The sequence below is a fragment of the Triturus cristatus genome, chromosome 11 (genome assembly GCF_964204655.1).
Source record: "Triturus cristatus chromosome 11, aTriCri1.1, whole genome shotgun sequence".
Classification (NCBI taxonomy): domain Eukaryota; kingdom Metazoa; phylum Chordata; class Amphibia; order Caudata; family Salamandridae; genus Triturus; species Triturus cristatus.
In genome coordinates this window covers 175,534,539-175,555,762 of record NC_140594.1, presented here as the reverse complement: position 1 = coordinate 175,555,762, position 21,224 = coordinate 175,534,539, and the positions used below count along the sequence as shown (strand labels likewise).

The 21,224-nt window shown below is 47.0% G+C and overlaps 1 protein-coding gene across 1 annotated transcript in view; it reads left to right on the top strand.

Moving 5' to 3' along the window:
* Positions 1-19,880, top strand: part of PPP1CC (protein phosphatase 1 catalytic subunit gamma) — a 246,939-nt gene extending 227,059 nt beyond the window's left edge. The window contains exons 6-7 of the mRNA XM_085635867.1: positions 12,112-12,246; positions 18,833-19,880. Of these exons, the coding sequence (XP_085491993.1) occupies positions 12,112-12,246; positions 18,833-18,922 (225 nt within the window). The 3' untranslated portion in view covers positions 18,923-19,880. The remainder of the gene's footprint in view (positions 1-12,111; positions 12,247-18,832) is intronic.
* The last annotated feature ends 1,344 nt before the right edge of the window (positions 19,881-21,224 follow it).

The following is a 21,224-nucleotide window of genomic DNA, read 5'->3' as shown; positions in this document are numbered from 1 at the left end:
AATCTGACCGTGCGTAAGGTCATGAAACTAATGGGCGTGATGGCATCATGCATCCCACTTGACCCCCATGCACGCTTGCATATGAGCCCATTCCAAGAATGGCTAACCAACAGCTGGTCTCAAGCCACAGGAGATTAGGAAGATCTAGTGGTTATAACACAAGGTGGAAGCAGAGATACAATGGTGGGCATCCAACATCATAGCACAGGGGAGACTTTTCAGGAACCCAACTCCATCTGTGACTATCACCACAGATGCATCCCTTAAGGGTTGGGGACCACACTGTGCAGGACTAGCTACCACAGTTCCAGGCAGTCAGAATAACAAGAGCTTGCCCTACGTTATTTTTCAAACAGGACCCTCGTCTCTGTTCGGAATTAAGTCACTGTTTGAAGACCTGGGCAGCATCTACAACAACTTTCAACACTGCTCGTTGATGCTTACATAATTTCGTTACCAATTTCTCAGTCCATTTGACAATCTCCAGCTTCCTGTGGGACAAAATATCCTCCACAATCAATCCACTACCTCTTGCATTCCTCAGCTTCAGATCATGCGAAAGGAGCTAATGGAACAATCAGTACAAATGTCAGATTGTTCAAGAACGTTCTAAACATCACCATCAGTATGATTGGAATGCTAGTGTAGGTCTGGAATGTCTCATGTAGCACATTTAATTCTTCCCTTGTTAATCTACTGCCTTATAAACCCAAATCTCTCTACAGGACGGGAGGCAACCATTTTCAACACACAAATTCATTGAAGATGCTCCCCAAGGCACACATCTATATATCAACAGCTTCAAATTTAACAAGATTTTACTTTCCGTAGTCCGTTATCCCATATTACTGTCCGGCAATATAACCAGCATGCATAGTATTTGTCAATTTACTCGACCAAGTACACTTTCCAAAACTCAACAGCTATAGTCCTGGCTAACAGTTTTCAGGCTATCTCTCAGACCCTAACGTGTGTCCAATGTAAGATGCGTTCGCACACACCCTCTGCAAATGCCAGAGAGCATTCCTAAAAGAGGAACAACCGAATCATGCACAGTATTTTCATTTTAAGAGTACCCATCACAACCTCTTCTGACAGAGAACCATGAAATTCCATATTCCATGCCATTCCTCTCCCAAGGTTGTACAAAATACTTTTGATCTAATCATCTATTTTTGATCTTGTTTTGCTCTTACCGAAAATCCTCCCCAAATGGAACAGCCCACTTGGGCCACATCCTATATGCTCCCACGTGGCCAGCAACGCTATTTTCCAAAATAGCTCCGGCATCAGACTCCAATCCCATACATCTTCTAATTGCTACAACGCTATTCACCATTAGCCAAGCCCTACACCCAAACCACTCTTACTGTCTGCGCACAGCTAATAAATTGTATCAGTCCATAGTTCTACCTAATAATCGGGACAACGGGATTACCTTACAAACCAGCGGATGAAGTCATTAACGGAGCACCCGTTTTAAAATTGAAGTAATTCTACTTGGTGTCAACAGGGTACATTTAACCCATTGCACCATTCTTTATACCAGTTGCACTCTGCATTGCCAAATTACTCTCCTTATCGTCCAGCTCTCGCTAGCACTCCAGAGCTTTAACGTTTCTCTACTGTACGAGCTCCTCCCCCAAACTGGCATCCCAAGATCACTTCCTTATGAAACCACCTTTTTTCAACTTATTTACAAACTGTTTTTCAGAGTTCTCAATTGGAATGTCTCATTACTGTGGGCTCTCGCTTCAGCTCATTCATTGAATTCAGCCTTTAACACCAGTTTTTTTTCCCCCTATTTTTCAGAGTAATGGGTGTTTCTCAGACCTAATTCAAATTTATTCCAGCGTTCTATCACAATTTTACTGATCATACTTAATAATCCACTGTTCGAGGCATGTGTACTGTAGATACACATGCCTTGCATACTCCTGCCATCTAGTGTTGGGTCCGGATGTTTACAAGTTTTCTTTTGAAGAAGTCTTTCCTAGTCACGAGGTAAGGTGACTTCTATCAGTGAGCGTGCACATGGTCATGGACTCCATTGTCAGCTTTTTTTTTTTTCCATCGGGTTCGGGTGTGTATTGCTACACTCTGGTTCAAACCCGTTCTTTCAGTCCCCCTCGACGCACAATCCTCTATCTCGATGGTATTGTTTTGAACGCATTTCCCACTTCTCCACATATGGTTTCGGCAACGGAATCAACTTTTCAATTGGAAAGCTTTGTGGACGGCCTTTGGGCCTAACAATGCCACCTCTCCAATGGATCTGACAGTTGAAATTCTGTCCTTGGTGCCGCGCGAAGTATCCGTGCACCGACTCAATGTGCAACTTGTGCTCGTCTCCCGAGCACAAAGAAGACTGCGACACTTGCAGATTGTTTCGATCAAAGAAAACTCTTTGCAATCATGTGGCTCTACGTTGAGATGCTGCATCGAAGATACGCTGGTCCTCTTAGGTCAAGATTCCTGCCAGGAAGACATTGAGGCGGCAGAAGCCTTCTCCGAACAAGCTTCACTCTGAGCTCGACGCCGAAGAACTGGCGCAAGGAACGACTGACTTTAGTACCGAAGACCCCTTGCCCCCACAAACTGCCAAACAGAAGGCTTCGGACCACTTCTGCCTCCTGGCCAAGGTCTGCACTGAGACGATGTTTCCGACGCACCACCTCTGGGTCTGGCCCCGAAACAGTCAGTCAAGCCTTTTGGCTCTGTACCGAGTCGTCCAGTCCTCTTTGGAACCGAAGCCCTGTGGTTCCAAACCAGTCCAGCTCGAGCTAAAATCCTCCATGCCTAAAGGCCAGCTTACACTGGCACAAATCTTCGGTGCCAAAACAGACACCCCTTCGGATCTGAATATACATTGTTCCATTAACATCAGATCTGAAGCAAAATATATATATTCCCAGTGACTGGCAGTATTCACACCGAGCTGCCTCACATGTTGTGCATCTCCCAATTGATCCATGGACAGATTATACAACTGATCCCCCAGCAGATAGTGATCCAGACCTTTACCCTGCCAAGCCATCTCCTTCAGACGACCATGCATCCCATCAAGAACTCATTGCCAGGGCTGCACAATACCATGGGGTGGCATTAGACAAATCACTAGAGGAAGATTTTTTGTTTAACTTTAGGATCCACACACAGGTCATCACAAACACTTCCCATGCTTAAAGGCATGATGAGACACGCTGATGAGATTTTTAAGGACCCAGTAAGAGCATACATGTTGACAAAAATATAAGGCTTCCCCTACAGATCCCACATTAATCTTGATTCTCTGGTAGTGTGAAATGCTCGTAAGCTGACAAATTCCCAGACATCAGGAGATGTTCTTCTGCCAGATAAGGAGTCCAAGTTAATTGATGCTTCTATCAAGCGCATAGCTGCTCAAGCTGCAAATCCATGGCGCATTGCCAATACGTATGGCCTTTTAGTCTAGTACGACAGGGCAGACTGGGATGAAATGTAGCAATTGCTTTATCTCCCAGATGAGCATAAAGCTAAAGCTCCGGACTTAGTAAGTGAAGGTAAACTCATTTCTAATTCCTCTATACGTTGTGCCCTAGATGCTGCAGACACCGCAGCTAGTGAGGTTAATACTAGCATCTTGCTCCGGAGACAATTGGTTGAATTTCTGGGTTCAAGCCAGAAGTTCAACAATCCATCCTTGATGCACCTTTTAATGAATAACATCTTTGGTCCAAGAGTATCAGGAGTTGGAGAAGATGAAAAAAGACACCAGTGGCCAAGTCGGGAGCGTTCCAGTCTCTGTCCAAAGAATGTAAATGTGTTCAATTGTCTAATAACTTGGACCCTGATTACGATGAGTCTGCCCGACAGTTCTGACTGCATCATGTGGATCCTATCCCACTGTGTGCAGTTGCAGTTTTTCAATGAGAGCTTGTTCGGCAGGCATAAAACGCCTGCAGCATAAGCTCCCATAGAAAAATGGATGTTTTCAAAAATCCCTGCACTGTGGCAGGCACCTCATGGTGCCTGCCACACAGTGTAGGGATGTTTAGGGGGCACCCAGGGCCAAATGCAGGGGGCCCTGCCATGGATCCCCAAAGTCTGTTTCTGACAGCCAATACATCTTGAAAAGGCCGACCTGGATTAGCTGTTGGAAACGGACATCATAACCCCGATGGTGGAAACGTGATAAGGGATTAGGAGGCCTATCTGGCTGGCCAACGGGCTCCTTGAGCCTGTCTGAGTCATGTGGATTCCCCGGCCACTTTAAACTCCAACCGCCAACATCATACTACAGCGGTCGAACTTTAAACCTACAATGATGGTCTAGAGGCTTTCCAACTGACTTTGTCATTTGTTCCTAAATGTAAAGGCAGCTTGGAAGCCAGTTTAGTCTTTAATCGATGGTGTGCACATGAGGCTTCATGGGGACAAGGAATTATTTTCCATACTTATTGTCACCGTTATAAGCTGAGTTCTAGAAAGTGTACGTTTATTAGACCAATGTCTGCATTACGCAATGTTTACCCATTACTAAAATGTCTAAAGCGCTTGCTTTATCTTAAAACACCAAATCATTTTGCAGCAGTCTACATTATACTGTGTAATATAATTTATAAATGACTTGAATATTCAGGGCTTTCTGCTCCAGGCTGGGACCTTCTAGCAATTTAAATACACAAGCCACTATTCCTTATATTTGTGTGGCCACATTACCCAAATGAAATTTCAGAATATAAAAATGTAGTTCTATCTGATTAGCTAAACTTACATTTATTTTTCATTTAAGGTTTCTGTATTTCATATACTATTAGCTGAAAGTAAAAAAAAAAACACTTGAATATTCTTTTTAGCCATATTTTTGGCACTGCCACCACATGGCTAAAAGGAACAAAATATTCTGTAGTCTTTATCCACTTTCAGTTAACTGCTTATAAAATACAGAAACTTTAAACGAAAAATAAATGCAGGTTCATCTAATCTGATGGCAATGCATTCTTTTAAATTGAGGGCCTTGTGTTTTTTTTTTAACCAGTTCGACTGCATTTAAATGAAGACAGCCTGGAAACACCAAGTTGCGCTTCAAAGCCATCTTCATTTTCAAGTACTTGGTGAACCACTTGCGCCCCCCAGGAATGCGGCTACTGCCCCCCAGGGGGGCGCACCCCAGAGTTTGAAGACCTCTGCAATATTACCACCTACAAACGTTCAACTATTCTTCAAGAAAGCACCACATTATGTTGCAAAAAAATGCATAATTGATTCTGATCTTTTAAAAAAAATAACGCAAGTTTGGAACACTAATGTATCTGAACTGTTACAATCAATTCCTGCATAATGAAAGTACTGGAATATATTTGGGCTTGGGCCTCTAAATGCTGCCCTAAACAGAACCTATTCACAAACTGTGCCTCAAACGCAGAACACCTATTTGACACAAAGGCCTTTGTACTTGAAGTCTGGGATTAGCAGAGAAATTAGATAATCGTAGCCTTGCTAGAATTCAAACCATGTCATTCGAGGTTATCAAAGCCATAATCTAATGTAAAGGCTACCATGTTTTATCACATCACTTCTTGCACCTAATAGGACAAATAGATATTTGAAGTACCTTATCCTAGTAGATATTTAATGAATCCTCTCTAAATACTGATGGAGTAATATGGACTTCCGAAGACTCCGAGCTGAACTAGACCTGTTCAAGCATGGTAGTCAGTAAAATATACCAAAACTTCCCGTAAGAACCTTTTTTCGCAGGTGCAGGATGACCATGATTGTTCTAGTATGGGATAGACTATGCTAATTTCTGATCTTATTCTCTGAGCTGCAGTGCATGCTAGGGATGGTTATCAACATCCTGAAACTGAAGCTTGATGGTCTGCCCAAAAATCTTGGTTTGGGATATGTTAAATAGTTAACACTGAAGCTTTGATTCTAAAGATTCCAGACAGTGCAGTCTACAGCACCTTTAGTTTGTGTGCCCACAGTGCATCTTATAGGTTGTTTACTACTCATTTTGCTGGCGCTTGAATGGAAGCAGTAGCTGTTCCTGCAGAGAATCAGTCTACCTGCAATTGTTAAAAATTAGCACTTTAACAGCCATTTTTTCTAGTTAAAGTAGAAAACCTTGCAGGCACTGCCAAACAAGTTGCAAATTAAGGGGCGCCAACTTCTAGAATTGCCATTCATTTTTATTTGAAAGAAACACGTTGGTTAGATTCCTCACCTTAGAATATCCCCAGGCGTCCGACTGGATCCGGAAGATTTTTCGTCAGCAATACCCCTTGCGCGTCGCTAGGCGTCTGCGGCTCCGTGTCCGTCAGCGGCGTGCGCCGGAATGACGTCGGAGTACTTAGACGCCGCCCTCGCGCGCTGACGTCAGTTCTTCTTTTTTCCGTGCCAGTAAGCGCAGATCCGGGAGAGCTACCCCTTTTAGTCTTTTTTGACTAACTTTTTTGATCTTGTCTCGACTCCGGTGCTGGTAGGATGCCTGGTTTCAAAGCCTGTGCTGACTGCAACCGCTTGATGTCGGTTACGGATCATCACCGCCGGTGCCTTTACTGTTTGGGCCTCGACCACGACGCGGAGTCGTGTTCGGACTGCAAGGCCCTGACCTCGAAGGCTAGACGGGAGCGGTCCCGTAAGCTCCTCGAGATTCGCCACTCTGCTCCGCGCCCCTCTCGATCCCGGTCCAGGAGGAGGTCCAAGGATCAGTCGCGGAGCCGCAGCCGACTTCATCCTCGCTCGTCTGGCTCCAAGTCTTCGGGTAAGTCGAAGCACTCCAAGAAGTCCAAGAGGCGACACCGCTCTTCGGACGCCCCTCGCGCGACTCGGCCGAGGGTCAGGGTGGTTCCACCCCCGCCGCGCAAGTCCCCATACCCGCCGGTCCCTGGGACTGACGCGACGCCGGCGGAAGTCAGTGCCTTCCTCTCGGCCATGAGGAGCCTGGCTCCGCCGTCGATGCCCGCTGGCGCGCCTTCGGGCCCCGTGGACCCGACTGGGCAACCTTGCATGCCGGCGGCTTCGGCCCTGTCGCCGGCTTCAGCCCCGACGCCGCAGGTTCCTGAGGGACCCATCCCCGCTGACGCCGGTCTACCTAGTCACGCCTCCTCCGCTGGCGTCTACACCGGTTCCACCCTGACGCCGCTCGGCGCTGAGCCCCGATTCAGCCCCGCTCCGGCGCCGTTGCGGCGTCTATGGACGCCGCAACGGCGCCGTTAGAGACACATTGTCTATCGGCCGGCTCTGATCCTTCCTCCTGTTTACCAGGAATCGGATGACGGGGGCGAATGGGAGGGGTCCGATGACCCTATGGCCGTTCAGGCTCAGCTGTCACAGGACTGGGCAGATGAACTGCGGGAGGCCAGTGGTCTGGATACCTCACCAGACACTGGATTCATCTCTCCTCCGACTGTGGCTTCGGAGGAGGGTGCTGCTTTCTCTGTGGTGCTGCACAAGGCGGCCGCAGCCCTTGGGCTCGAGCTGCCTGCCGTGGCTGTGAGGACGAACGTCCTCACTGAGGTGCTTCAGTCTGCAGCAAGCTCCACTGAGCCTCTGCTGCAATTCAATGAGGCCCTCATTGACGTTCTGCAGGGCACCTGGTCCAAGCCCTCCACAGTCCCTCCTGTGGACAGGAATGTCGCCAGGCGCCACCGCCCTGCTCCGGGTGACCCCAGTTTTCTGTCCCAACACCCCACCCCGAGAGCCTGGTTATCCAGGCTTCTACCTCCCAATCCTCCTTCCCGACCGCTCCGCCGGACCGGGATTCCAAGAGACTGGAACAATTTGGCAAAAAGCGGTTCTCCTCCCTTAGTTTGGGCCTCCGGTCCTTGAACACCGCCTGTCTTTTGGACCGTTATTCCCACTCTCTGTGGGATATGGTGGAGGACGTGCTGCCCCTGTGTCCGGAGGAGGTCCAGACACTACTTACCCAGGCTCTGGCTGATGGGAGGGATGCAGCACGACATGCTATCAGATGTGGGCTAGACACTACGGACTCGCTGGGTAGGGCGACTTCTACCACGGTGGCGCTTGGACGTCATGCCTGGCTGCGGTCCACGTCCTTTTCGGGTGATGTCCAGAGCACTCTCATGGACATGCCCTTTGATGGCACTCGCCTTTTTGGTGAGAAAGCGGACAGTGCGCTGAATCGCTTTAAGGACTCCCGGGCTACGGCCAAGTCCTTGGGCCTCTCGGCCCCGCGGTCGCAAACTTCCGCCTTTTGCCCCTTTCGTGGCCAAGGAAGGGGTGCCTCCTCACGTCCGCCTAGCCACCAGCCGCAGAACCAACCTGCGCACGGACGTCGTTTCCACCGAGGCGGTTCTGGAGGACGACGCGGTCAGCCCACATCCACCCCGGCAGCATCCGCCTCAAAGCCTTCCTTGTCCGAGCTTTCAGGCCCATTCCACGCCAGTGGGCGGCAGAGTTCGCCATCACCTGCTCCACTGGCGGTCCATCACATCGGACAGGTGGGTGCTGCAAATCGTCCGAAGGGGCTACTCCCTCCCCTTCGAGATGACCCCTCCAGCCATGCCACCGCAGCACCACCGTATCTCGGATCATTTGAATCTTCTCCACAAGGAAGTTTCGGCCCTCTTGGCCAAGGGGGCCGTCGAGCGCGTTCCGAGCCCAGAAGTAGGTCGTGGTTGTTGTTCCCACTACTTTCTGGTTCCCAAGAAGGGCAAAGAGGGCCTACGCCCTATCTTGGACCTTCGGAACGTCAATGCCTTCCGGAAGGAAAGGTTCAAGATGTTAACTTTGGCTCAGGTTCTAGCTGCCCTAGACCCTGGAGACTGGATGGTAGCGTTGGACTTGCAGGACGCATATTTCCACATCCCCGTCCTGCCGGCCCACCGGCGTTACCTGCGGTTCACGGTGGGTCAGGAGCACTTTCAGTTCACCGTGCTCCCCTTCGGCCTTACCAGTGCCCCTCGGGTGTTCACGAAAGTGATGGCGGTGGTCGCAGCTCATCTGCGCAGATCAGGGGTTCCAGTCTTCCCCTATCTCGACGACTGGTTGTTGAAGGCGGGCTCGCCCCAGGCAGTCGTCTCCCACCTCCAGACTACGGCGGATCTCCTGCATTTGCTGGGGTTTTCCATCAACGTGCCGAAGTCACACCTGAATCCCTCTCAGAAGCTCCTCTTCATCGGGGCGGTTCTCGATTCGGCGCAGTTCCGGGTCCATCCGCCGGAACAGCGGGTCCGGGATATACAGACCCTGATTCCCATCTTTCGGCCTCTATCCTGGCTTTCGGTCAGGCTAGTGTTGCGGCTTCTGGGGCTGATGGCCTCCTGCATCCTACTAGTGCATCGCCCAGGCGGCGCATGCGGGCTCTGCAGTGGGACCTGAAGTTTCAGTGGGCCCAGCATCACGGCAACCTGTCCGACCATGTCTTGATCTCGGAGGGCACTGCACAGCAGTTGCAGTGGTGGCTCACAGACCGCGATTGGGTCACGGGCAAGAGCCTCTCCCTTCCCCAACTGCAGCGTGTCGTAGTGACTGATGCGTCCCTCCTGGGATGGGGTGGCCATATGGGAGAGGCGGAGATCAGAGGCCTCTGGTCTCCAGCGGAGTCTCGCCTCCACATCAACCTGTTGGAGTTGAGAGCGATCCGACTTGCACTGAAAGCCTTCCTTCCCTCTGTCAGGGGAAGTGTCGTGCAGGTGTTCACGGACCACACCACCGCCATGTGGTATTGCAAAAAACAGGGCGGGGTGGGGTCGTGGACCCTTTGTCAGGTGGCTCTGCGCTCCGGACGTGGCTGGAACACCAGGGCGTCACCCTAGTGGTTCAACATCTGGCGGGCTCTCTGAACGCCAGAGCAGACTAACTCAGCCGCCGGTGCATGATGGATCACGAATGGCGTCTGAACTCCGAAGTGGCGCAAGGTCTCTTTCAGCAGTGGGGAGAGCCTTGGTTAGATCTATTCGCCACCGAAGAGAACGCACAATGTCAGCAGTTCTGCGCGTTGGAATTTCCAAGGCGGCACTCGCTCGGCGACGCTTTTCGTCGCGAGTGGAGTTGCGGTCTGTTGTACGCCTTTCCGCCTATACCACTTCTGCCCAGAGTGCTGAAGATCAGGCACGACCGGGCCCAAGTCTTCTTGGTGGCTCTGGATTGGGCACGAAGGTACTGGTATCCCGAGCTACTCAGTATGTTGACCGATCCTCCGATACGTCCGCCCCTTCGGGAGGATCTTCTGTCGCAGCAGCAGGGGACGGTCCTCCACCCGAACCTGTCCAGCCTCCACCTCCATGCGTGGAGATTGAGCGGCGGCTGTTGATGCCATTTGACTTGCCTCCTGAAGTCTGTGATCATTCTGGCAGCCAGGCGTCCCTCCACAAAGACTGTATACGCCTGCCGGTGGAACAAATTTGTGGCATGGTGCACAGCAAAGGCTGTGGATCCCCTTTCCGCCCCTCTTTCTGAGGTTCTACTGTCTGTTCTTTCCTTGGCCCGGCAAGGGCTCTGCCCTGGGCACCTTGAAAGGTTATCTTGCTGCCATCTCTGCCTTCTTGCGGCTTCCTGATCAGCCTTCTCTTTTCAAGTCCCCTGTAGTTACACGCTTTCTAAAAGGCATTACTCACACGTTCCCTCCTGTCCATTTTGTAATGCCTCAGTGGGACTTGAATCTTGTTCTCACATTTCTAATGTGCGCTCCCTTTGAGCCTCTTCATAATTATCCTCTCCGTCTGCTGACGCTTAAGACTGCTTTTCTGGTTGCCATCACCTCGGCTAGACAGGTGAGTGAGCTCCAGGCCTCATCATCAAAGCCTCCTTTTCTCTCTGTTCATCCGGACAAGGTTGTCCTTCAGTCTCGTTCCTCCTTTTTTCCGAAAGTGGTGACCCCCTTTCATCTTGGGCAGTCTGTCACCTTGCCCACCTTCTTTCCGCCTCCGCATCCTTCCAAAGAGGAAGAGGCTCCACCGTCTGGACCCAAAACGTGCGCTCTCCTTTTATCTGGACCGCACAAAGCAGTTCTGGGTGGACGACCAACTTTTCGTTGGATACGTGGGTGCTAAGAAGGGAAAAGCTGTGCACAAAACGGACCATCTCTCGGTGGGTCGTTTTGTGCATCAAAACTTGTTATTCCTTGGCAAAAAAGGACCCTCTTGTTGGGCTGCGCACCCATTCTACTCGGGCCACAGAAGCTACTACTGCTTTGGGACGGGGTGTCCCTTTGCAGGACATCTGTCAGGCGGCAACGTGGGCTTCGCTACACACGTTTGCCAGGCATTATTGCCTTGACAGCCAAGTCCGGAGGGATGGCTTCTTTGGCCGTTCTGTCCTCCATGACTTTCTGGTGTGATCTTGGTTCGCAGACCCACCACCGGGGATGGTATTGCTTGGGTATCTATTCTAAGGTGAGGAATCTAACGTGTTTCTTTCAGATGAACAAGTTACTTACCTTCAGTAACGATGTATCTGTAAGAAATATTAGTTAGATTCCTCACCGACCCACCCATCCTCCCCGTTCTGCGAACTGACATCTAGGGTTAAGGCTATCCCTTTCAGGGCCCTAGAATTTTTTGGCACCAGTGTCTGTATCTTGCATGGCTCTGCGTTCCTGGCGCAGAAGGCTATGTACAAGAACTGACGTCCGCGCACGAGGGCGGTGTTAAGTACTCTGTCATTCCGGCGCACGACGACGGACGCGGAGCCGCAGACGACGCCTAGCGACGCGCAAGGGGTATTGCTGACAAATCTTCCGGATCCAGTCTGACGCCTGGGGATATTCTAAGGTGAGGAATCTAACTAACTAATGTTTCTTACAGATACATCGTTACCGAAGGTAAGTAACTTGTTCTTCTTCTAGTCTTAATGTTAATTGAATTGAAAATCCTTTTTCTTTAACACCCACTGCTCTTATAGAAATCAACATTCTGCATTTTCTTCAACTTCAATCTCCCTTTCCCCAGTCTTGTCCCAAATTTTACTGATTTCAACTCTTTGTAGAAGAGCCATGTAGTCCTGTAAAAGGCTTTAATTTCTAGTTGAGCGTATTTTAGGACCAATGTGCAAGTTTGTGGTGGTCATTATAAAAAAAAACTTTCTACTTTTGTTTATCCTGCCTTGTCCTGAAGGTTATTTATGGGAAGTCTCTATCTTTAACTGTTTGTCCTTTAGGTTGTTGAAGATGGGTATGAGTTCTTCGCAAAGAGACAGCTGGTAACCTTATTCTCAGCACCAAACTACTGTGGTGAATTTGATAATGCAGGTGCCATGATGAGTGTGGATGAAACCTTGATGTGCTCATTTCAGGTATGCAAATTTACATATTTTTTACATGTTCTTATCTGAAGAATTTTATTTACCCAATCAAAATGAAAATATACAAGATCAGCTAGGTAAACTGTCATTGCACCACCCAATGTAGTCCACTGTGTTCCGCAACACCTGTATTGCCCTCAAATGGCCAGCTGCCAAATGGTCATGAACCCTATATTGCAATAATCGAGCAATGAGTCAATACATAAAGTTAACTAGGTATCCAGTCAATTGAGACTGGTCCCCTCAATATTTTTAGAGTCCCAATATTTGAATGTTCGTTTTTTTAATTGAAATTAGAAAAGAACATTCAAATAACATTGGAGTCAATCTTTGGAAGGGACCGGTCTCAATTGACTTGATGTCTAACTCTTTATGATTATGCTTTTGCTCTTATCGCTTGTGTATTGATTTACTCAATCAAACCTGGATCAAGATTTGAGTTAGTCTTTCATGAATGAATCTGACTTTAAGCACACACGACGTGGACAAGTCCTTCCCTTAACGTCACCCAGTAAACTCAAATATTTTGTATATATTGGATTGAAGAGTTTATTGTAGCAATTGCAGAATATTGGACTAAAGCTAAGATGCATGGAAATTTTAATACATTTTAAATGTTGATACTTGTTTATCACCGTATCTGTTCATGGTATGAGTAGATGCGCATGCTGTGCATACTCCTGCCAGCGAGTGTTTGGGTCAGATTTGTGTAACTTTTTTGCTCGAAGTTTGGGTCAAGAGGTGTTTGAGGCCACTTTTCCTAGGCAATATGCATGGGTATCTGCTCCACAGTTAGACTTTATGTTCGAGGCATATGAGCTGCAGATCACACACTAAGGATAAGATCGCCATCTGGTGTTGGGCTCGGATGATTGCAGGTTGTTGTCTTCGGAAGAAGTCTTTGGTCACGAGATTGGTGACTCATCCACTCCATCCTCAGATTGTTTTTTTCCGCCATTGGGTTCGGATGAACTTTTTCCGCTCCAGCAGAAAACATATAAGCACGACGTCTAAATCCATATCGGACCGACTCCGGACGCGGCTGATGGAAAGGACACCTTTTAAAAAATGCCCCTAATGTGGAGCAAAGTTTCCTCATAGCGATCACCACGAGGTCTGTAATTTGTGCCTTTCACCAGACCACAACGAATCCAGCTGTCCAGCCTGCGCCGCATTCCGTTCCAAGAAAACTATCCGGGACCGAAGAGCTCGACGCCATATCATGGCCTAGCCGGTTCCGGAACCAGAAGACATCTTTGCACAGGAGGTCCCTGACAACGACTCCGAAGATCTCCAGGCCGTGTCCGAGGCCAACGATTCTGATCCGGGGCAGCCTGTGAGTACCAGCCCCCCTACCCCAACACCACCCAAAAAAACATTGGTCAAGACTCTGCCAGCTGGGCCCAGTCGCGATCCAAAAACCTCTTCAGAAGCCCCGCCCTCTGGCCCGGCTCCGAAGAAAAGTAAGCCTGCAGGTGGCTCGGGCTCGAGCAAACCTCATGTCATTGTGCCTATAATACCTTCGGCACCGAAGCAGGCTCTGAGACCAAAATCTCCATTGGCCCCGAAACGTCATTTGGCACCGAAAGGTTCCTCGGCACCGAAAAATCCACCGGAACCAAAAAGTTCTTCCGCATCTAAACATCCTCGGTACCAAAACGAGTCCATAAAGAACAAAACTAAAACAGTGACTCCACTCCCTCCAGACTGTTCCACTCTGGTCGGGGGGAAGACTTTCACAGTTCATACCTGTCTGGGACTCAATTACAACAGACTAGTGGCTAAGACTAATTATCCAGTATAGTTACTGCCTGGAATTTACGGCAACCCCACCCACCATACCACTCAAACAGCACCCAATGTCCACGGAACACCTTACACTCTTAAAACAAGAGGTTCTCTCACTGCTTCAAAAGCACGCAATAGAACCAGTTCCCTTACAACATCAAGGAACAGGGGTTTACTCACTATTTCCTAATCCTCAAGGACAGGACTCGAAGACAAATACTCTACCTCAGACCCCTCAATCTCTATATAGTCAGATCATTTTCATATGATCACTCCAACAGGTCCTCCCATTGCTGCAACAAGGAGACTTCCTTGCCACATTAGATCTCGAGGGCGCCTACCTCCGCATTCCCATGCAGCCTGCTTACAAGTATCGAAGGTTCATAGTGGGCGGGCAACACTATCAGTTCAAAGTCCTTGCATTCGGGGTGACCACCGCACCCAGAGTGTTCACAAAATGCCTTGCGGTGGTAGCACACTTAAGAAGACGAAAAATCCAAGTCTTTCCATATCTCGACTGGCTTATAAAGGCAGTCATTCAACCAGTGTGTTCATCACACTCCTTAAACCATCCAGCTGCTACACGAAGTGGTGTAGTTTACTGTGAATCCCAAGTCACATCTTCAGCCCTCTCATATACATCAGTATCTAGGGGCCACACTAGACACCTCCAGAGCTCTGGCATATCCCAATCCAGCCAGGATAGCCAGTAAACAAGCCCTAATCACCAAATTTCAACCACCACTCCCTTCCAGCAAGGGTATTCATGCAACTCATAGGAATGATTGCCTCTTACATCGTTATCGTACCTCATGAAAGTCTTCAGATGCACCCCTTACAGGAATGCCTAGCACATCAGTGGAACCAGGCTCTGTGACAACTTACAGATCTGGTGTTGGTGGACAGCCGCACACATCGCTCCGCAGTGGTGGAACACACTAAACCTGTCCAAAGGGCGGACGTTCCTCGAACCGGTTCCACAGATGGTGCTAACAGCAGACTCATCACTCACCGGATGCGGAGCCCATCTCTTAAAACGTACAATTCAAGGCAAATGGACCACTCAACAGACAGTGCTCCATATCAATCACCTGAAATTACTAGCAGTATTTCTAGCATTAAAATCATTCCAAATACATCTACAGAACAAGACTGTCCTAGTCTGGACAGACAACATGACAGCCATATATTGCATACAGAAACAAGGAGGCACACATTCTTTGCAGCTGTCCCAGCTCGCACAAAACATTTGGAGATGGGCCATTCCACTAAACCTATACCTGCTGGCAGAACATCTTCCAGGAGTTCACAATCAGATTGCGGATCTGCTAAGATGGCAGAAACCGCAGATACACGAATTGGAACTTCATCCCCAAGTTCTTCAACCATTTTTTCAACTGTGGAGTTAACCAGACCTAGATCTGTTCGTCGCAAATGCCCAACCTTCGCCGCCAGGTTTCCACACCCGTTGTCCAAAGGCAATGCCATATGGATGAACTGGTCAGGCAGATTTGCGTATGCTTTTCCGCCACTCACTGATTCCCCTAGTAGTGCGCAAGCTCAGACAAATTTCTCAAGATGATCGTAGTGGCTCCCACATGGGCACATGGTTTACAACACTGCTGGAACTCAGTAGTTCCACACCAAAAACCACGCCTCTCCCCAACATTGCTAACGCAGAACCATGGAGAGATGAGGCACCCCGATCCAGGTCAACTGAATCTAGCAATCTGGCTCCGGAAGTCCTAGAGTTCGGTAATCTTAACCTTCCGGACTGTATGAACATCATTAAAGAAGCCAGACGCCCTACTACTAGAGCTTGCTATGCTGCAAAATGGAAATGATTTGTTATCTGCTGCACTAACCATCATATTGATCCGCTGGATGCTTCCATCCAGGACATCATTTGCCACTTGCTACACTTGCAAAGATGTAATTTAGCATATTCATCCATACGATTACATCTAGCAACACTGGCTGCTTGTTTACAAAATAGACAACACTTGTCACTATTTAGAGTACCTGCAATTAAAGCCTTTATGGAGGGCCATAAAAGAATAATTCCTCCACATTGCCACCCTCTCCGGTGTGGAATTTAAATATTCTTACCAGGCTCATGGGTACCCATTTGAACCTCTACATAAATGCGGCTTGGAAAGTGGCTTTCCTTGTCGCAATTACCTCTCAGAGTAAGTGAGCTCCGGGCTTGAACCATTCTTACAAATAAATCGTAACAAAGTGGTTCTCAGAATAAATCCCAAAGTCATCTCAACCAATCGGTTGAGTTACTGGTGTGTTTTCAAAACCCAGACTCCGTAACAGAGCTAGTCACACACTAGACGTCAAAAGAGCACTACTTTATTACATTGACACAACTAAACCAACAACTGTTTGTAGCCTTCTCCCCACCTTATGAAGGTAACCCCCATCTCCAAAGCTGGGATTGCGGGGTGGATAGTAAAATGCATTCCAGTATGCTACCGGAGGCCAGGCTGTTCTTAAAACACTTTTTCAAACTACTGCAACCGATACAGGTGACCACCGCTAGGGGAGACACTGCTGTACAGTCTATGCACAGTGTACGATCTGCAGCTCCTATGCCTCGAACGGAAAATGCTACTTACCAGTATGCATCCGTTCTTGACATGTAGAGCTGCAGATCCGTACACGCCCACCCACCTCCCCGGAACCTGTATCTGTTCCAGTATTATCTTAGATACTCACATGGACATCTTTTATTTCTTACTGACTCCATTTCCCATCATGGCGAAAAATAATCTGAGGATGGAGTCGATGCCCATGCGCACAATCATCCAAGGGAGGAGTCCCCTATCGTGACTACAAAAGACTTCTTCCAAGACAACAAGGTGCAAGCATCGGAGCCCAACACCAGATGGCAATCTATGCACAGTGTACAGATCTGCAACTCTACATGCCAAGAACAGATGCATACTGGTAATTAGCTTTTCCTTTAATAATTTACTCACTCTGTTCTTGGGTCTTCTGTTTGAGCCAGTGCATAGTTGTTTACATCTTTGCGTAGTGTCAGGACATCTGTTCACCTTTCATCGCTGCCCTTGACAGGCTGGTGCTCCAGACCATACCAAAGTGGGGGTCTGCCCTTGTTGTTGGCCTTTCATAACGTCTTCAGTGTGGGATGAAAGGAAGTAAAGTTGCGACAACCCACTACAAAAACTGGATCCCATACATGCAATCTTGTATTAAACTGTCCATAGGCAAAAGAAAATAATGTAGAATTGTAGCTCCTTAGTGAGATTTGCCATAGCCAAAAATGTGGCGGTGTTCTAATGCACCATTTTTCATTGGGTAATATTGGGTACTTATCTACACCTCAGAGACCTGCGAGGTATGGCTGCTTCCATGGCTCACCAGAGACCTTCTTGTACACATCTGGGTGGCTACTTGGTCAATGCAGCATATCGCTAAACATTATTGCCTTGCAGCCCAAGCATTCAGTGATTAATGCATGGCTGGACTCTGCTGCTTTATTACCTTGGTTAATTGGCACCCACTCGAGCTTAAAGTGAGGTATCTGCAGGAAGTTGTATCTATCAGATGCAAGTGACTTACCTTAACAATTTCTGCTGGTTAAATCTTACTGCCGATTCCTCCCTACCCTCTCTCCCATCATAAGTACAATGTTCGATCAAAGGTATGTAGTGTTACTGATGTGGTTGGTTCCGCTCCATATGTCTTATGTTGCAGAAGAGTCTGCATGCAGGTTGCTGTCTATTATACCCCCATCTAGTCATCTTTGAAGGCCCTTCCTGGCTTTAAAGGCCTCAGTTTGAAGACTCCTTGCCTGAGGATTCCGAACCCGTTTAAATATGAGAAAAACAATTGGCCTCAGATCTTGGCTGACTGTTCACTGGAAGATTGCTGGTTGAAATTTCACTAGAAATGCTTGATCGTTTAGGGCAATCCCAGTTACCTGCTACTAGAAAAATTGGCATGTTTGAAGCCCCTCCACCTAATTGGCTGGACTTCAACTTGCATATTGATGTGGATGAGTTGAATGTGGTCTATGAAGACTAACTTTTTCAATGCAGCTTGCTGCATTGAAAAACTGCTGTTAAACCTTGGCTGCTGGGGGTTCTGAGCCTGATGTCTAGCGACAATTTAAGCATGTGAGTCTATATGAAGGGTACCATTGTTGCTGAACTGCAGTTGTAGGCAAGTAACTTTTCTTGCTGTCTGCAAAGCGCTGCTGTGCATAGTCACGGTTAGAAAGTACTATGTAAATGCCACAATGGTTACGGGAGATTGGCTTCTGATTTAAACTTTGGCTTCTAGACTTCACTAGACTTTAAATTCTCATTACCAGCAGCTCATCCCTGATGGTGCCAGACAAGCGATCAGATCATGCATGCTGGAAGTAGACTTGGGGTGTGGCTTTGTACATCTTAGTTATAGCATTGTTTTAGTATTGTTTACCAGTGATGTATTTCAGACCTTTTGTAAATGAAGAACAGCAGTTACACAAGTTCATAAGCTAAAGGATCAATGGAGTAAGGCTAATCTTGAAAGTCACTTGCTTTAATTCGTATGTAATTGTTAACCTCTTCAATGATCAATTAATTGAAGGCCTATTCTAGTGTGTTTGTGGTATGGGTACATGGTGGCTTTCCTTGCTCAGTATTTTCAGCAGAATTTAATGTTAAAGATATGAAATTGTATAATACTCTTAGTATTACTAACCCAAAGGTTAAAAAAATTATCCTGACTTTGCAAAATGCTGCCTAATTGAGATTCTTGATTCAATTTTCAGATCTTGAAACCTGCAGAGAAGAAAAAGCCAAATGCAAACCGACCTGTAACTCCACCAAGGGGCATGATCACAAAGCAAGCAAAGAAATAAGTCATTTTGACTTTTCATAATCGGACTTGTAATATAGTATATAACTTCCATTTTTAAGATGTCCTTTTGTTTTACTGTGCACTGGTTAGCTTGCTCAAAGTAGATGTATGTTTATTTTGATTTTAATGAATGAGTTGCTGCATCCATCAGCAAAGTGAGACTGAATGGTTTTCCTCCTCCCTGTCCTATGACCTCAAATAGAGTGCAGTTTTTTTAAAGGTCTGTGAACCTTAGAAGTAAACCGTACTCTCTCCTTTCAGCTGACTTTCTCAGTTTTATCTTGTACAGTCCATGTGGAATGTAAATGCTTGTTTCTTTAGGATCTGAAGAGCGCACTAGTGTGCTGGTGAAATGCTCTAAATGTACTTCCTATAATTTGCCTACGTTACCACAAACCACTGTGAGCCATTTAATTCCACAATGTTAAAAGGGATTGCTTTTGTCATGTTCATCCTTGTATAGCTGTGAAATACCCCAAGTTCACCAGCATCACTGGTTTGATGTATATTTAATTGAAGCACATTTCCCATACTGTAAACTTTAAATGACCATTAAAGCCATGATTTTAAATGTTGAAGTCACAATTTCTTCAAGTTTGCAAATGGAATGTTATCTGAAAGTACAACTATTCGCAGGGATTCAATTCTGTTTGCATGTTAGTGCCAAATTCCAATGCAGTTGCAGGCTTTTCTGAGGTGGCAGGATTGCGAAATTGAATGTTAAGTGTCTTTGCATCCCTTCCAGGTGTGAAGAGGTGATAGAGCGTTTTGCTTTTGTTTACAAGATGCATTGTCAACAAGCACCACTGCTGTGAGCAATATAAAATTTGATATGTACAAAGCTGTCCATTCGTTTTAAATGCCTGCACTAATCAAGGAGTTGGATTTGTCATTTGAATATCAACTTTCAGGTTGATTCTTTTTTAAATAAAATGTTGTGAGCCCCTGTGTACAGTAAATTTGTTTAAACTGCTGTGTACTAATTTACCCGTACATGTTTTTGCAACAGAGTAATTTGGATATCTGAAATTTAGGTTTCCCTACAGTACAACATCTTAACCACGTAATTAAATGTATAACTTTATCCTCAATCACCATGCTTGATTGAACATTTTAGAATATGGAGGGGAGAAATCCTTCAATATAATCAAAGAAGCTCCTATTTAAAGGCAACATTTAGTTTTTTTATACTCTAAAGTAGGTTTGACCAATGAGCAAACTGCTGACAATGTAGTGGCACTTTCAGTGCTCATTGGGAACTATACACACATTTAGAAACTAGCTCTTCTAATGGATACTTTCAATAGCAGATTCCTCACTGTTGGACTAACCCCAGCCTGGATGCGGATATTCAACTGCAGTTGATCCCATGTGCCAGAAGGTGATGCTGTCATTGTTACAGCCTTCTGCTACTCTGGCAGTGAGTGCTGCCCTGCAAAGAAGTCACTCCCCCATGCTGACATCAGTTCCTTACTTTGATGTGGACCCAAAACTCCAACTTTTTTGGTTGTACCAACATTGAATTTCCTGAATTCAATGTGGCAAGGGAAAATGTATTCCCTGAAGACCAAAGGGATTAAACTAGGAAACCACCACTGGAAGCAGATGTCACTCCCAAATCTGAACAATTGCCTGTGGTGCCTAGGATCATCTCATGACTTGAAAATTGAGGCTTGTGCCCGAAGCACGTTGATCAGACTATATGAAGTGACTCTCCATAGCAGAGCACAAGAGATCGTTGCTCCCAAAACTACAATCTGGCGCAGAGTTGCTGAGTGCTTAATCCATATCCAACCCGGGTAAGTCTAAATCTAAGTTGCCCAAAAAGGCCAAGAGATTTGTCCCCATCATGTTAGTACAGCACAGGTGAGAAATTGTTGTCCAAGGGCCTAACTTGTGTCATCCAACTCTAAAGGAGGGTACCTCTTTGAAGAGGCTCTGACTAAAATCTTTGAACCCTGTAGGAAGGACTCTAAATTGGGAGAACTTGATTGAATGAAGTACTGGCAACTCCAACACTGGGCATTGCTTCCTACTAACTGAAGTGGCCACCATGTATCTTAATGTCTAGGAGACACTTTCTTAAATGGATCTCTCCCTATGGGCTATTCTCTAATAATTGCTCCATGTTTACTGTGACTGGCCCGGAGGTGCAATGACCTGACCTTGTCACGCTGGCCTTACACTGCAGTGAGATTCCTCTGGAGCAATGTCCAGTTATGGCTAGACATCCTGTATTTATGAATGTTCATGGGTAATCCCTATATATGCTTGTTATGGCACATCACTCTTAAAGCTGAATG